At 39.8% G+C, this 19239-nt stretch overlaps 1 protein-coding gene across 4 annotated transcripts in view; it reads right to left on the minus strand.

The window, feature by feature from the left end:
• LOC135484123 (fasciculation and elongation protein zeta-2-like) overlaps positions 1-19239 on the minus strand; it is a 64470-nt gene that overhangs the window by 11261 nt on the left and 33970 nt on the right. For 3 of the 4 annotated variants that reach the window (XR_010446424.1, XM_064765265.1, XM_064765264.1), the window contains exon 5: positions 18632-18703. The exons of the other annotated variant lie outside the window; for it this stretch is intronic. Coding sequence is in view for 2 of the 3 variants with exons in the window: in XM_064765265.1 (XP_064621335.1) it covers positions 18632-18703 (72 nt within the window). In the remaining variant the exon portion in view is untranslated. The remainder of the gene's footprint in view (positions 1-18631; positions 18704-19239) is intronic. 4 annotated transcript variants of the gene reach the window in all.

Genomic DNA, 19239 nt, shown 5'->3' on the forward strand with positions numbered 1-19239 from the left:
AAATTTAAGAAGTACTTTTAGACTATTCTAAACAGGTGCATCTTAAAATATCAACATTCATCAAAGATATTTTTTGTACGACTTAGGTTCACATTTTGAAACCGTACAACATGAAGAAGAAATAGAGGTACAACAAGAAGAAGAATGTTATACAGATCCAGCTTGAAAGCTATCAGTGCCTCGGGTAATCTGCTGATGCTGATTCTGATATTGTTTTTCTGATTGTTGCTTGAAGTATGATGGTACTACAAAGAAGCCATGAATGAACATGACGGCTATATTTGGTTGTAATTGTGATTGGGTTATGATTAGACGGCTCGATTCCAAAGACACCAAACAAGTGTTCAAGGGGGGGGGGGGGGGTGACCACTGTGGATGGAAGGTGTCACAGAAATGATCAGCTTTTTATCCTCTGGTGGCCAGATCATAAGATACCTTGGTACCAACTTGATAAGCATGCACAGGATCCGGATGAAAGAGACTAAACAATAACATACCATCATTTACCAACTCAACCAAAAATGTTTGCAGAAGAGTAGAAGCACCTGTTGCACCAACTGGCCCACCCAGTTTATAGCCAAGATCAACCATTGCCAAGATATGAGCAGCAACCACCAGTACCGAAACTATTTGACAAAAGAATGATGCAAATGAACCAGAGCGGATGCTGTAATCGTTCCATTTTTTCTGGATAGACAGAAGCAAGTTGCATTCCTACATTTCTGCATCAAGGTTTAATCTAACAGGCATTCAGCAAGGGCAGATAGAAGAGCTTGCATGGAGGTAAAGATATGTTGCTCTTCTCAAGAACATGCTGCAAGCTTATCAGCTGAGTAAGATAGCATCTTACCTCGAGCTGAGTTTGACAGCATCTAAAAGCTCAACATTTAGGGTTTGATTGACCTGGTGTACACTCTTGGCAATACTCTACTACATTTGCCTTTACTCCTTGCTTTACTTGGGACTCTGGAATTTCCTCTGAAGACCGTCTTAGAGCTAGAAGCAAATCGCTCTAACACATAGGATGTCCCAGTCAATAAATTATACATGAACCAGCAGCAGTTGAGACCTTGAAGTAATACATATCAATCCACAGCCCTCCTCACCGACATGACCAGCCGTAAATGTGTCAATTTATACAGTATTCATGGCAAAGTGATTCACGAGATGTCTCAACACAGAGAAGGGCCAGGGATAATTTGGAACCAGGCCAAGCTACGTCACCAAATGTCCACTATAGGTGCATCTCATCGAGCAATAGCTTTCGAGCACGCTGGGGACCATATCTGGCAGAAGACTTTTTATGAAGAATGACTCAAACCAAGAGACCACTGTGCACTTTTTTTACTCCTTCCCCTTAGCGTTCATACTCTTCTGCACATCAATCCCAAGATGCTCATGAATTCACATTTTGACATACAGTAGTAATATTTACTCGATTTTCTCTTGGCTTCTGCTATGGTAGTCCTTTTACATATTGTGTTGTGCACTTGCAAACACTCCCACCAAGGCTCCATCCATTGATCTTCCCAATCCTCCTTCGATGGTATATCTTCACCTCCGATCCCTACCCACGCATGCAGGTTTATCACAGCCATGACACATTCATTTAAAATATGGTATTAACGGGAAGGAGCATGTGGCGTGGTAATTTATCGGTCAGTTCTCGACCTTGGAGAATAACCATTAACCACCAGACTAATGGCCATTATCAGGATTAATGGTACTAAAGAGATTCGTTTCATGCATAATCCGTTTTTGTCCTCAACCAAATTTGCTGAGGACACACCAAAGATAATGACAGCGTTAGACGGCCCCTGCTTTTCTCAGTTTTGGAATTCTGATACTATGTAGCATGTGATAGGACTTACCAATGACAGAGACAGTTGCAGACAGACAACCACTCTACCAAAGACACAGGCACATGAAGATCAAACCACCAGATTAGTCACAAAATTCATCAAATAATGTCCTATGATGAGTGTTGTCAATAGGAAACTTCATGTGCCTGTGATATAGACTGCAACTGTCTCTGATATGGAGAAATACAGCCAAGGTTTCAGACCAACTGAATCTACACAGGAAATTGCATTTGTTACACAGTTATTCAACAAAGCTATCGACTGGAGTTGATTTTGGAAAGAAGGGGTTAATGAAACATCAATATTCATGTCTAGCATGAAACTATTGAATTTTGATCCAATACAGACTGATATTAAGCTGTAATTCGGCTGCAGGTTGCTGAAATTAATGTACAATTGATCCATACTCAACGCTTTTATTAGTCATCAATGTCATCGCTAGGTGCTGAAACGTCTGGGAAAGTTGTGAACACACTGAGCACTCATATCTTTACACAATAATGTATCATTGGAACCCATGGGGCGTATGTACACCAATGCTACCTGCATCGCCCTGATAGCTGGAGCAATCCCAGCAATTGATATATTGGCTCCTTCACACAACCACTTCAATACGCTTGGCGGAATAAACGCCAGTTGAGAATATGCAAAGATTCTCACTGATGTTACAACTGCTGGCAAAATGTTTGATTACAAGGTAAGAATGATAGTTCAGGAGAGGATTCGGAGGCAAAGTGGTCTTAAACAACCAGATGTAATCAGGCATGGCACTTAAAAAGTGCCAAGAGTGTCCTGCTGAAGTCAAAGAAGAGAGCATGTTTCTCCCAAAGGTCAATTCAAGGACAGAAAGAACCTTGTCAATGTTTGGAATCCTCTTCTGGTGTTTAATGCACTGTAGCTATATCACTGAATGCTTGAGCATAACCAGCACTAACCCCTGCTATGGGATAGCCCGCTAATGGATGACTGACCATTGATTATTGCATATTGAGCATGTGATTACTCGATATTATAATGAGCAAGAAGGCTAATATTGATGAAGCTGCGTCATAATGGCTCCTTGCCAGCGATAATGGTGTGATTAGTTGTCTCTACACAGGGTTCAGGATTCTGCTTCAAATATCAAAGGCGAGCATTTCCTCAATTGAGTAGTTGATAATTGATCTGTTTGATTGTGAGCTTGAGCAGGCCACCTTGCTCCCTTTGCAGAGGAAACAAATATCACAAAATAGAAATACCTGCTCTCATCTCAAATTACCATTGTCCACTTTAAAACTGAAAGAACTGGCCACAATTGATACGAACATCAATTTTTGTAAGTCTATTTCATGATTCACTTCGTATCCATCAATGGCATCATCCCAACCAATCCAAGCCAGAACACACCTGCCGTGAAGCATACTTCAGAAGTCCTCCCCAAAAGGACATGAGATGCTACAAACCAACATCAAAGGACAATCACAAAGACCAACGGAGTATTGACATCGTATAAAGGATTATCTCGTGTGATGTATGTTCCGAGACGCGCCATTGACAGCGAGGTCTACCCACCAATTCAACAGGATGATCAGTCATCGGAAGATAATGGTGTGCCGGGAGTGTGGAGCAGTGAAAAAACGACCATCAATCTCAAAGATTGTCAAATGAGGAGAAAGAGAGGACTTCAAACGATATCTCTTAATTACCAACTGAAAGGTAGCATGTTTTTCCAAGGAAATTTGCTATAAAAGGCCATGCAGAGAGACTTCCAACTGGGAATGCTGAATAAGGGAGCGCAGTAGTTAAGATTCTGTCTTCCTGGCTTGGAGGTAGTTTTTTAAAATCTTCATCAAGTCACTTCGTGGCTATGTCCTTTACATACATTGTTCCATGCTGGAGTGATAATGGGTGATATGAATAAAGACTAGCAAATGCTTTTACTTCAATTTTGTACAGAAAGGCCTCGTGTAAATGTACATGGAGTTTTAGATAAAAGCATTTGCTAGTCTTTATTCATATCACCCACTGTCTGTAGTTGTTCCTTCCCCCATGAAGCACTAGTAAAGAAACTGAACTCTGTCTTCTAGTATCTTTGGGACTTCACAGCGGAAAACGTAGGCGATCTGTCACATGAGTAACCATACGAAATATATCGTGGAACTGAAACCACCACCAGAGATGAATCCCTAAACGTCATAGAGCAGACAGACCCAGCATCATTCTTTCCCAACAATTGCTTTTACTCCCAAACAGCATCTCCGGGGATGGAATGTCCAATCGATTTAGTGTCCCTGTCAAAGAAGTGAAAGCATCATCTCAACTTCCATTGAATAATTCCAACAGTAAACCAAAATGAGTCGGAAAATATTCAGAGACAAGAGCATGCAGTAGGAAACTTGCTTTCTCCTTTTTCCCCAGCTGCCATATGCATGTAGCCTCACAGTGTAAAATAACCAGTTTAGTGTGGAATAGCAGAGCAAAACATGGACAACTAGATGAAGCTAGACCATGAATCTTAGCATTTTTTATGACAGCCTTTCAATTTTCGACATGTAGCTATGGTGACGTCATTCTGTAACCTCAGACACGATCGATAACTCTCGCTGAGGGCTCCTGGTATCATAAATTTTGCTTAACTTGCGATTTTCTCTGACTAATGTTCACAGTCGATCACCTTACGAGTTTTTTAGGTGTTGCTGCATTTGCCAACAAGTGATGCGACAGACAGATCAGTTGCAGCAAGTTCGCTGGGTCAGGTGATACTGCAAACACACCACTTGCAGCAAGGTTACTGGGTCAAGTGATGCTGCAAACACATCAGTTCCTGCAAGTTCACTGGGTCAAGTGATGCCGCAAACACATCAGTTCCTGCAAGTTCGCTGGGTCAAGTGATGCTACAAACACATCAGTTCATGCAAGTTCGCTGGGTCAAGTGATGCTACAAACACATCTGTTCCTGCAAGTTCGCTGGGTCAAGTGATGCTGCAAACATACGAGATTGTTGCAGCGAATTCGCTGGGTAAAGTGATTATGCAGCAAACACATTTGTTTCAGCAAGTCGCTGGGTCAAGTGATGCGGCACAGACATTAGTTGCTGCAAGTCACTAGATAAACTGATGACAAAACCTCTTTGGAAAGAAAAAACCTCGACATGATTCCACTTCAACCTGATCAGAGATGGCTGAAGTCATGTGCAATCTCAAATACAAAATCCAACTCTCTCGGGATGAGCAAGTCCTTTAGATCATTGTCTCCATTGAGTGATCATGATTCAACACATTCCAGCTTCCAGTCGATTATTTTTTCAATCTTGTCTTCGCTGACTCATCTGCGTACATCAAGGAATCGCTGGCTCGTGAAACCCCTGATGCTCCACTGCTCCGTATCTTATAAATCATCTTGCTAATCCCGCCATTAGTCGAGCCTTAGATGATGGATCAGCCAATCCCACGCTTTTATAGACCATCTGATGCAGCCCACCTGTTACTCATGAAGATGCGGTGAAGAAACGGCATAGAAGAATATCAACTGTGAAGAAGCTCTTTCCTTAAGGGGGGATATTAAAGAGACAGATTTTTTCAGAATTATCTAATACTAACAACCTGTGATGGTCAAAATATATGCCATTATTGTCTTTGAGGAGAAATATTGGTGTCCAACTCCTCATTCACATCAAGCAGATTGGCATAAGCAAGTGAATAAATGAAATCAAAGGCACTGATAACAACAAATAGTTAAGTAGAATGCAACAACCAAGCAATGACTTTTAAACTGCAACTGTTGATATAATCATACTTCTATCATGTCAACAGGAATTTGGTATTACTCAACTGATAGCACTTCATGTCCTCAAGTTGATAATTTGAGGACTTATATAGCAATATCATGAAGTTCTTGACCTTTGTAAGTGGTATTTGACCATGATGTCAGTAAATAACACAGATTATTTTCTCACAACTTTGCATCATAAATAACACTGCAGAATTATTGATGAAGTTGTTATCCACAGCAGCTATTACCAATTATTAACCTAGTGTCATTGATGTTTGCTAGTCAGAGACCCGAGCCACTCCTCTTTACCTTGTGTGGTTTTAGATATCACCAAAATCTCTTGATCTCTTGCTCGTGTCAATTAACAGTTCAAAGTGACCGGATATTAACAAGGTTCATGCAGCATTTATTTGCAGAAGAAATACCACGTTTAATAAGGAAGTGCTAGTTCATATCACGCAGTGTTCTCTGCCACCTACTGGTCTGATGGGCCACCAGACCATTTCCTTTGAAGCTGTGATGGTTTTTCTTTGAAAACTTTAAGACCACCAGACCACTAACTTCAGCCTCAACAAACTCTAAGCTTACTACCTGACCAAAAGAAAATTGAGTGGAGAACACTGATCAAGGGATATTTCAACTTACACCAAGGAGAGGTGAGCACATCGCCAACATAAAATTTTCATGGCTATCACCAAATGATGCAACTGAAGTTCAGCTGACCTTTCACCTCTTTGACATTTAGCCACTTCCCGAGTTGATTTCGAAAGAACAAGACCAAGGAATAAGACCAACGGCAGAGTACTTTTCGAAAATTTGGAACAAAAATCTGACATGATTGTCGGAGGACAGGAAGGAAAAGGTGAGATAAACGCAGGAAACATTCGAGAGGTTTTGAAACTCGCAGAACAGTTTGTCAAAATGTCACCAAAGGAAAGAAATTAACTGAGATGGCAAAAGATAATTCTCGATGCCATGGAAACCATTATGGTGATTGCGGCGATTTAGAGATGTGGGAGTTGGTTGCTATTTTTGTTGCCAGTGGCCGCTGGGGTGATGTATGAGTTATATAAAAGAACCGATGTTGATTAATTTGGAGGGTTTGAAAGATGGTTAATGTTAAAAGTAAGGCTCTGTGACAATTAGTCCATTTTTATCAATTGAAATATTTGAAACCAACTGGGACGAAATGCATGTGATGATTCAAATAAGACAGAGTTGACATGACAAATACCAATGATTCCTTTCACCAAATGAATGCAATCTTCAATGGCCCCATCGCTGGATATATTTGGTTAAGGTGAACAAAATTTCAAAACTGCCCTCTCAATTGACTTCTTGAACTTGAAAGCGACATCAAGATGTCTGTCATATTTGCAGCATTCCGACCTCGACGGGTTAATCCGGTTCACCTAAACTGTAGTGTTATCATTGCTATTGGTCCGTTGATAAAGTGCATTGTTTGCATTGAAGGGAACCTGAATGCTAGTTGATTGTTTCTGCATTATTGATCACGTTCTCTCGCATTGATTCACATGCGAATAGTCTGCGAATGTCGCCCTGATGAAAAATCCAATGATTGACACTGACGGGTGAGAGCATCGGGGTATCTGGTGCGTATGTTATGAACAATTGTCATGGATTATAGCGGCTTGAGGTTTATGAACTCTTCATAAAGATCACCATGGTGATAAATGTCATAAGAATTATAATCTGAGACATGAATTATTTTCTCCTTTGCATCATTCAACTATTTACACATTCACTGCAGATAATTTGAATCTGGAGTCATGACTCTGGGCTGTACGGTGGTCGCCCTAAAAACCATCCCTTTATCCTCAACACGGAATACCGGTACCTACGCTTCACCCATTGTGTTCCTACTGATAATCACCCTCTGGTCTTGGTGGGGCAAGTGACAGTCACTGATGCACCAGTAAAGGAGAAACAGCATATTCGAGTCTTCAGGGTTTGACCAGTGGTCACCTTATCTGAACTGAACACAAGGAGCCTACATCTTCCATCAGTCTCCGAGCCACTCACTCAGACATGTACAGGAATACACTCTCAAATGCACTTGAAAGTCCATCACACTTGATTTGAAATGAATCACGAGAAGCCGAGATTGCCCTGAAGATGAACTCGCATCTGAAGATGGATGCTGTCTCAGCCCCATGGTCAAGCTCTCGGCAGACAACACAGATCAATCTAAACTTATTGAACACAAGAACTTAGTGGACCTCTCCGATTGTAAAGATGTTGCCAAGGGCGAGGGCCCTAGAGACCAAACGTTCAAGCAACTTCATCTTATTAGTCAAATCTCCAACTGTTGTTTGCGTAAGGTTGGGGATCTTGCCCACAGCTGTTCTGCTCATCTTACAATGGTAGTTTGCTATAAAACCAGCCATACATATTCATTTGAGGGAAAAAAACACAGCCATTACTCTCGTTGCTTCCGTAAGCAAGACCAATCTGGTGATTTTCCGGTACTCTCCTCCCCGACAATTGATACCACCCCACACCCATTCTTTCCTGCAAAACGTGTCTAATCTCAAGCAGACCATCTACACCGACGATCATTTCCTTTCTGTCACTCAGAGAAATGACAAATCATGTGTGCTTGGTTAACCGATGATAGTGCCACAGCCATGAAGAGGGATTCGTCATCTTACAGATCTAATCAAGCACTGGTCGATTAGGATTTTATCTAGCTGAAGAATTAGGCATAAATTTTCTTGGCAACAATTTTTCTATGTCGTCATCACGAGTTCAACATAAACTTAGAACCAGTTTCCTGAAACAGGACTTGTGGAAACACCGGGTCCCACCAAAACCAGATCAAATTCTCGCAGCAGTGAACCTCATCCTAAACACGCAGTGACAGTGTCTCAAGCACCCCAATGTACAATCTTCCATAACAGGCACATACATGAAATTGGTCAACTTAATGCTGAAATTGACAATCAGATTTATACATTTCCATTGACATATTGATGTTTGATGAGATGGGCACTTGGGCTCTTAGGTAATTTCCACAGGTCACAGAAGGGTCACCCCTTTTGTCATCCACAGCAGCTTAATTAGCCTAAGAATTCCCTTGGCCATCACAGCTTGCTAAAGTGTCATCACATCACCATTATTTCTCTTCATTAGCAGCATCGGAGCTTTTGCTACAAGGTGATAGGGAACATCAATGTGGTTTCTATGTAGTTTAACGCCGACACCAAATAGATGCTTGCTTTGCAAATGATCTAACGGGCCTGCTCAAAGAGGTAAAGCAAATACCCTGTGGGGTCGGACGCTAAACCTCAGCAAAGGACTCTCAAAATAGCTGATCAGACAGTGATAATGTCAATCCCAAGGCAAATATATCCTCATCAATGACATATATAACTCATCAAACACGGGGGAATTCAGGCGTGGAGACTCAACGAATGATGTACTCTGTCAAAGGGCGAGACTTTAAATGTCATAAGATGAAACAGAATAGAACAAGACATGTCACTAACGCCACCTTTAGATAAGACAGGAAGTTAATATTCTAGACATTATTATAACTAAACTGCCTCAAGAATCCTTGCTAAATATTCTCCAACAATTTTCTCAAAAACAGTCATATTTGTTTTCTATTATCTCAGAATAGCTTTGGGACACGCACAATTTCGCTATATCGCAATGTAAACATAGTTGCTGATTGTCTCCATGCAACAAAGTTATACAAAGCCGTAGATAGAACAGCCTTGAGGAACCTAAATGACGCAAAGTATTTGACATTTGAAAATGTCTGAGACTTAGATTTTCTATCAATAGAGACAAAAGCCTAATATACACCACAATGCAAGAACGAACACCAATCTTTTCGAAATACAAAAACTTCTCAATTTTTAATGCTCCTCGTCAATTTTTTTTACAAAGTATGTGAATAGAAATGTCTGTTCAATCAAACAGTCAGAGTTAAATCTCACATCTCCCCCTTTAGCCAAAGCTGTTTATTGAATTGATGGACTGATGATTTTTTCAAGTAAGGCAGAATACTTTCCTTGATCGAAAATGCAATCTCATATGAATACAATATCCACTAACCTCTCTATCTTCGGGTATCATCAATAGTTATTAGTTATTAGTCTAGACTAATTCCCTTCACAAGCAAAAGTAGAAAACATTACCATTAGTATTTGTTGGAAGGACAATGTCGCATGACGTCAACAAATCTAATTACCAATGAAACGCGTTCTTGTGGCACACATTAGAAACCATAGTATATTACTATGATTTGATGACTCATTGGAGACGCTTGTTGCCATGGGAACCAAGTACCATCCATGGAAACGCTCTACTCAGCATTCGGAACGCAGCGCTAGTGTGTGCGGAGAAGGAATCGATGAAACGACGTCTAGAGTGAGACTAAGGCTTTATGGTGCAACATCTACTTGCTTGAACTATGAAGTACAGTCCCTCAGACATATACGCTTTTGTGACTGTTGGTTGAAGAGGATTCAAAACACGAGCCTAATGAGACTTGCATGACCAAGACAGAATGAAACTAACTCTTTGATATCATTAAACTTTTCTCTAACAATTTCTAGTCTTTCCATTAAATCTTTATTAGCTAAAAGATGCAATAAAGACGACACTCCAATTCATGATCTTCGATATATGTATATCATCTACCCATAGTCTTTTCTCCTAGGATATCTTTCAGGCTCCCTGTGGTTTGTACAATGTATCATTAACATTCTATAACAAAGATGTCATGGGAATTCTTGCAGAGCGAATGACATGGGGCGTCAACATGCACTGAGACATTTTCATCGTCAGTATATCCTGATGCCAAGACCTCAAAATGACTGATTCAATTCTCCTTTACAGCCCACTGATTACTGACACTTTTTAAAAACTTAGAATTTATGTGTTTTCGTTGAGTCACACCCAGACCATTTTCCTAGAAATAAAATCAGATTGAGTTCTGCAACTGGCGCCGCCGCGATTGTCAGAGAATTATCTATCACCTTGTTGTGCATGGAATTGAAATGTTCGTATGGAAACCGCGGCGACTGATTTTTCACGATATTGGCATTGCTATTAGTAGAGATTGATGTCGGCGCAGGATGTTTTATGAGAAGAATATGGAATAATGGAATTCGAAGGAGTGCCGTGATAACTGCTCTTAGAAATGGAGAAAAGGGATAGTCGGAGAGAGACTGAATCTGCAGAAAAAGAGATTTTCGACTCTGCCACACTGACAAGTCTAATCACTTTAAGATTGTAACGGTTAAGTTTTTAATCGGCATTGGCCTTTCAAATACACACATACATCTTCTTCTTTCCCCAAGAAGGCATCCAAGATAGAATTATTTCGGTTGTTGATTCTGATACATTCCATGTATCGGTAACTCTTGGAAGCCGTTAGCCATTTCATGTGAAAGTTCGACCAACTTGTTGAATCAGCCATACTCGACAGGCTGGATGACAGGCAGGTAGTCTGATGCTTCAGACAGTTTGATCCATTTGGACAGCATACAAAATCGCGTCCAGGGTCCCCGCCAATCGAGATGTACAAGTCTTATTCAATGTGGATGAAATATGTAGATTTTCCTTTCAAACATCAGTCCAGAATGAGAAAAAAAACACTTTGATGAGACAGTCCTTTAAAAGTAAATCCAGGGCAGCCTGCTCAGTAGGTTGGAAGGCCTGTCATGAATACACAAGATTCAAATTTTACCTCCCATGAGATCCTCTCACCCAGAATCAATACAAACCCATTCCATTTTTTATCATCATCATCGCACTGTTTTGCCACCATGATTAAATTTCCCGTCAATAATTATCCATCGAAGCAGATCAAATAATATCTTCATCCCCAATTTCCTCATTTGTTTATCAATTTCGAAAAAAACTTTTGCTTCAACAATAATACCAGGCTAATATTTCATACGTTCGTAAACAGCTTTATCTGCATGCTAATATCATGAATAAGTTTAATAACGCCACAATATATTGTGTTTTTCCTGGGGGTTAGTGACATGGTTTAACATTGTCAAATAGATGATGATTTTAGCAATGCCCAAACTTTTTCTCAAAGACATAAGAAAACATCACCCATAGTCAGGAGCGTATCTTAGGGGATTCTTTAAGAAAGATAGTGACATAACCACCAAAAGATTAAAATAAGGCAATGATTACAGAAGAACTCGTTGTCCTTGCTATAGATGTGTCCGTCAGCAGATGTTCTTTTTCTAGTAATGCCGCTAATAAGGCGTGGGAAGTTACCATTACTTTTTTCCTACCCGAGACAAACAACTAGTTTCATATACCACATTTAATTAGCAATATCGTTAGCCTGAGACGAGAGAGATGAATAAGCCGGCAGCGTTTTGGCATTTTGTGACAATTATCTAATGGAAATTGATGTTTTTCTTGACGAATCTAATGTGATGAGGAACAACATCCTGGTATTCATTTTAGTTTTCTAATATCATGGAGGAAGAAACTAAATCTAACGGAAGCAGCAAAGAAAAACTTTATTTGGTATTATTTTGAAAGCCAATAACATTCAAGCTTATACTTAGTACATTTTCTTTTAGAAACTATACAGAAAGAGTAAAATAAACATTAGACAAGATTTGAATGGATATTTATTAAAACTCGCAGCAATATCCCCCTTCCGATCAACTTAAGGATATAACCGACCCTTTGAAAATGATGGATAGTTTAATTCTTTCCATTGAAAGCAAATATCATTAAGACGCCAACATGCCTCGTAATCTAAGTCGATCACAAATCTCCCTCAATTCATTTTCCAATCAATCGAGATTTACCAAATAATCACTTGTTTAATCCGCTTGATTTCTCCTACCATGTCACCAAAACTGCATATGTCTCGAAGTCAATCAGTACACCAGGGCTGGAGAACAGCTTCATCAGTTTCGTGTAATGATTTATTGAATCCACGACAAGCTTCAGGTAGAGCGCCCCAGGGCCATGCTATATTAAGTTCTCAAATCAATAAATACGAAGCCGCAATTTCATGTTGTCAGGTTGGAATTTTTCATTACTTGTAGTGCAAACTTAGGGATGTTTCTAGAATATTTCTTAATGGAAGCACTACAGGAGAATATGTGGTCCATTTTTAGAAAATGTCCGATGGAAGCTGTCGGAGAAGTTCCTCAAAACCGACGTATCACGTGGTCACCGCTTGGTTAGAATCCATGTCACCACCCCTCTGAATAACCAAACTAACTGAAAGAAAATATTCCAGTCTGCAAATACCTGGGCTTATTCTAAACCCCAAGGGTAGAGGAGACATGAGCATTGGATTGGGACATGTCTTGGATATGACATCTGAGGAAAGCCAATGAAGATATTCTATTAACTTTACTGGTAGTCAATGGATGCTGTAATATTTGAAAGGTACACCACAACAGGATAATCCCTTGATGGCTATAATGCTAAGGGAATTCCTTATTGGAAGCTGGGTCATGTTTTGAATGAAAGATACCTAAAGATAACTAAAGTTAGTATACTTTTCATTGGTTTGTAAGCTTAGTTCTCATCGGAAACACTGAGAAACTAATCTTGATCAGTTTGAATCTGCCGTGATATCGACTCAGATGAAATGAGCCAAATGTTCCCATGAAAGACCACGGCGTTTCTGTCTGTTTGAAACATCACTTGCATTTGTGTCTTTTTGAATTCCCAAAAGAGTAAAGAGTACAGTTATTATAATCATATTTTATATACGAGTAGCCCGACCAAGAACCTGGTTGGGCGCGCCATTATCCAATGCAGATGAATGTATCTTTCATTCACTCTGGCCCTAAAAAGTAATAATAGTGGTAATCTCGTTTCATTCAACTGTGTTTGCCTGAAGTGATTTTGTTGAAAGACAACAACCATTCAGTCCAAATGAATTGGTGATTCCCATCAGTACACCTTCCAACCCCAACAGCCCCAGACCATAATGAAATCATTCAGCTTCCCTGATCACAATTTCCGAAAGAGGCTTTTAGGTGTCGCAAGTAATCAAATCACTTTTTTCAAGATGTACTATACTATCAATAAGCTAATCTCGTTGATGTCCTCAAATCGTGAAATGTCACTTGGCACCTACATACACAAAATCAGACTTTCCCCATCCAATGTCAATCTCATTTCCATCTTGACGTGAGACTACAATAAGTCGAATATCTTCCAATGAAAGTTTTTAAGCAGCTTTTCCATCTCTCTCAAACACTTTTTTGCCTGATGACATTTTTTAACCTAAATGAAACGACTGCCTATCAATGGTACCATCCGACAGACTGACAAAAGGCTGTTAGATGACTTCCGGCAGAGGTGAAGATGCAGGAAGTGTGGATATCACTTTTATGGCAACATTTAACAATTTATCATGTTAAGAGGGCATGATGATCGAGAAAGTATCAAGTAATGTGAGACAGAGAAGAGAGTGGGAGGTGTCAAGCAGTCATACAAACCAAACCCACTTTTCCCTAACAATAACATTATACTGTATGTTCCTTTCTCATCACTCTGCAGTGTGTTCCATGGACTTCACTGCCGATGTCAACATTTTCCCCCATCCAAGTTGTACCTGCCATGAGCTCCTTACAATATTGCCATCTTTTTTTCTATGCCATGATCCCTATAAAAAGGAAACCTGACTGAGCACAGAAAACTTTCTACTTCGGGTAATATTTGGTATACGGAACGCAATAGCTCTAAGTACTCCTGACCACTTGGCTGCCTTTCACCAAATGGCTAATGCAACATATAGCTTTCATGATAAAAACCTGGTAATAGTCAAGAAAGCATTGCAAGGACTCTCAAAAAAGAAATGTACTAAGTACTTTTCGTACTTTCCAAGAACGCACATTGCCAAGCGGAAATAATATGATACACAAATATAACCGCGACACAACAAAACAAGCCATACTATCGGGAAGCACTGATGTTCATCGGCATACTTCTGGACTTGGAAGTGTTTTGGTGAGAGATGACAGCCAGGTTGCACTTTAGAGGAAGGGTAGGAACGAGCCAAGTATTACATTGGTGTTGATGTGTAAACAAACAGAAAGACGATCACTTTCCTACTTGTGACGACAGTACTGCCAGTCTTTCTAGCCAGGAATAAAGCACGATGGTAAGCGCAGCTCTCAAACTCGATATGCTGATGTGACACGACAAAGCAGTTTGTACAAAGCCGAGAAATCAAGACGGTACAATTGGCAAATTCTTTCGCCTACTTCAGTCTACTTGATCACATTGATGAATAAATGATCTCATCAATATCGTTTTGTAACCATGGCAACAGAAGATGTTTGCAACAACAGGTTTAAGGCAGATTGGGATAGATCACTCTGGGTATCATTTCACAGTAATTAGTGATAGATTGACGTGACTAATTGCAGATACGACATTGAGGCTCGGTCGCAGATGTGATTTGATATACATAGGGTATCACATGATATGCACTTAGGGCATCACTTTAATGACACGCTCAGGGTATCACGTAATGCTTGTTAGTCACTTAGGGAAATCAAGGGAAACAATGAACAAAACATGAGAAGGTTTGCACGAAATCTATCTCATTCCATTTGCTTCCATTTAAATATGACAAGTGCATGGTAGAGCTGTTCCGTGAGAGAATTTCTCATCAGGTCACGATATAGAAATAGAGCTGTTTCCTTCAAAGCAATCAGCGTTAAATACCAGTACGCGTTTACCACCGAAATGAGTGTAGAATATATTGATGTTTTAGGTACTTCATAGATACATATTCACCAGCAAACAAGACATGCTTATAACCAAGAACTGCTTCATCTCAAGTCCGTATTGGCATCCTGCATGCAGCTATTCAGAAACCCCAATTTCAGATATCAACTCGCTTCACAATGGCTGCACATTATCAATATGTCTGGAGAAATACACTCAACTCCATGCATTTCGCATGAAGGACACAATGCATTCCTTTCGATATAAAGTAACGAGGACTGCACCATGCTACAGCTTTTTGTCTGGGTCTTTAATTATAAAGTATCACATGTTTGAAGCTTCAGACAATGTTAGATATGTATAACAATTGAAGTACTGCACGGACGGTGTACAGTGACCCACATTGGAAATGAAGTCAATATTGGTGTCTTGGTTGTTGGAATTGGACCAAGAACTGTAGCTTTTGTGGCACAGCAATCGACCTGTTGTGGCCGCTTGATGAAATATTAGATCACCGCAATAGCTTTGACCACTTATTCATGCACTTAGCAATGGCTTTTTGATGATGGAGGGCTTGAGAAGCAACAAGTTTATCCTCGTGAAGCTAATCTAGGTTTATCCATCTACTGCCTAGAAGCTGACCAGCAGTAGAACACGGGCTAATTAGTAATTAGCGATCAGAAAGCAACAAGTTCAGCCTTCTTTCTATCAGAACGAAACGCCAACACCATTATGCTCACCAACGAATAGAGTGCTATCTTTAGATTAGCATTACTGTCCTTCCTGTTGTCAGGAACACAAGAAATGGATTAACCATCAAGAGAGCCTGGCATGCCAACCTCTACATAACTGATCATCCCGGAAGAGTCCCATTACTTGCCCACAGTGACCAGTCTAAAAGGCTGTAATGAGATTAGCAGCAATCCTTCAGCCAAAGCTGTCATCAAGAACTGTGGTAGTTGGTAGGGTTGGTGATGTTAGGCTAGCAACCTTGGCATGGTTAGCAGATAGTGTGCAAGCTCTGCATGCATCATGGTCCTTCTGACCAAATTGGGAGTGTGGACATTATGATAGCCATATGCAGCATTTCCTCAAAGCTATCATCAACAGCAATATGGTTGTAGCAAGATGGCAATGGCAAGCCAGCGAGGTTCGCTCAGAATATTCTCACCATTGTGCAGAATTCCATATTTCTTTGAATAGACTCAGAAATTGAGCACAATATGAAAGAACTTGTTATGACTAGAGGCAGAAAAGTCATTACTTATTGAGAATCAACAACTGGAGGATAATGTTGATTCTATGCTTGTGTAGCCGTGCTGAAGTTAAGCATGTTAGCCTTTCAGATCGGTACACGACACAATGACCTAAGAGGATTGCCAAGACTTTTTCAAAACTGATACATGAATAGTAACAATCAGCAACAGCAACTGAATATATTATTCATTTTCTTTTAATAAGACATGTCTCGTCTTTTCTGATTGTAACAAAAACATTTGGTATCACAACGGAGGCGTGTACCTCAGACAGATGGCGTCTGGTAAATGCCACCCAAAGGAAATAAGAAAATGTCAAATTGGCGCAAAGGTGAGCAGAGAACTATAATACACCAAGATTTAGATCTAAACTGATCTCCTAATGACAAATGGAACACACAAGCCTGACACCAGTTTATCTGTTTATCATTCTTAAGTTCTATTAGAGCGCGGTAGTTACGAATTTCTAAAGGTACATCACCGCCGTACAAAAACACCTTTCAATTTTCAAGAAGTTTTAAAAACCACAATTTAAGTGAACTGAATCACCCCCAGCCAAACTTAACGACTAATGTTTTCGATATTTAAGATCCCAATTTTCTTCCCACACCCGAAGCAATTTTGTATGATTCTGCACAAATTTCTGATTAAGGTTTTATTTGGAATTTTTCTCTCTCCCCACCGAGCCCCAGGTGCATCTGTTACAGATTGTCGCCAATGATTTTCCTCTCCCAATAATTCAATTTTCTAAGAGACACGTGCTGCCATAATTTCAGTTGAAGTAAAAAATATGTGAATGAAATAAGTTGTCGATTTCTCAACTGCAGAGATACTTCAGTTGATATGCTGGGGACATGATAAAGTTAGATAGATAAAATTTGCTGAAAACATAGAATCAGTGTTTTCCTTGGTTTTTCATTTGAATGTGTTAAACCTAACACTGTTTCTGTTTTCGCAGACACAAATTTTGTTGTTTGGTACTCGGAAACAAGTCATATTTCACAGTTTTAGCGACTTTAAATGATTTAAAAAGTATTTTTGACTATGTGGTACAATAATAGAAACTGCATAACCATCAAAGTAGGAAGGCAGATAAAGAAAGAGAAGCTCCTCAGTCAAGTTCAGGCAAAACTCATCTGATGCATTCCAATCAGATGCTGTGGAGATCCCTATCTAAACCCACCAACTGGGGCAAAATACACTGAGTCAAGTGTAAGAAATTTTGTTTTATATGAAGCATACATCAGCGAAAAGAAATCTTTCGAGTTCTACTATACTGCCAAAATGATGGCTTGGTTATTAATTTGATTTATTAAAGATTCTCAAGAGCAAAGCAAGGTAATTTAGCATCTTAAACGATATTAAAGCGAATGAATGACATAGCTCGATAAAAAATCTCCAGTGTTAGCAATATATCGTGATAGTGGTACACTTCAAGCCTCTTGTGTCTAGATGTGATGCCACTACGCATGGTGAAGCATAGCAATGTTAGTCTAAGGAAGTGGTAAGCATTTCTACGAGGCAAAGGCGAAGTGAGAGGTATAGGAACATGTGTCTTCTCCACAATTTTGGAACAAAACAATATGTCAGTACTGAAGAGTGTTGGACAAGTTTCCAAGCAAACAGAAGCATATTTTATGCATCCCTTAAAATTTATACCCGCTTCATCCGTTTGATTCTTAGTAAAGCTTGTCACCTGGTACTCATACCCATTTTGAGTTAGGCTGTTTTACTCAATAGCTGAGACATAACAACTCAACATTGACTCAACTCAATCTTCTAAAGCTAAGACATGTCCACCACATGTAACAATAAGAGTCATGATATTGAGTGAATGAAAGTATGAAACTGTTGACGACTTGTTTGTAAACTGTTGACAAATTGTTTGTAAACTGTTGACAAATTGTTTGTCTGTGTTAATAGGGAGGGAACCAAGTAGGATCATACCGAACAGATATATCCGATTAATGAACAGTTAATGCACAGAGTGAAGTATAGCTAGACAGATTCGAAAGAAATCATTATGATTTATTATATAAATCATACATGTACCTTTAAGCGTTCCTTGTTTGGGTGCCCCCGGATGGCGTTGGGCGGCCCGCACCACCTTTCTTAGTACCAGAACTGGAACCCAAGATAAAGCATGTGAGGCCACGTTTAAAATGATATGATACTAGGCAGGGATGAGACAGAAATGGCCTTCATAATGATATGGCACAGGCATCTACCGACACTGGGAACTACCTCTGATGTCGAGTTTGACTATCTCCGTCTCCAACAAGGTTTGGCAGCGTGTGCTGTTATTTCTGGGAACGTCTCATCCCCGACAGTGGCATGAAGGAAGACAAGCCTTACAACAGCAGGATAAAGAAATAAACAGAATCCAGCTCGACATATACTTGGTCGAATGAAACATTATTGAAAGCAGGAACAGACCCGTAAAGAGATTTTAAGGTTGTGAAAAACCCAATCAGAAGGTTTCTCATTTCCCTGAAAATCCTCCATGAAAGCTTTAAAAGGATGCTTAGCATTTGCCTATTCACAAGCAAGTTTATTTCTAAGCGTATTGATTTAGTCTTTAACCTAATGGCATTTATTGCAGCATCCCCATGCAGCAAATCGATCAAAGCCATTACTGCAAGAAACCAAGTTTAAAATAA

Source organism: Lineus longissimus, chromosome 3 (genome assembly GCF_910592395.1).
Source record: "Lineus longissimus chromosome 3, tnLinLong1.2, whole genome shotgun sequence".
Classification (NCBI taxonomy): Eukaryota; Metazoa; Nemertea; class Pilidiophora; order Heteronemertea; family Lineidae; genus Lineus; species Lineus longissimus.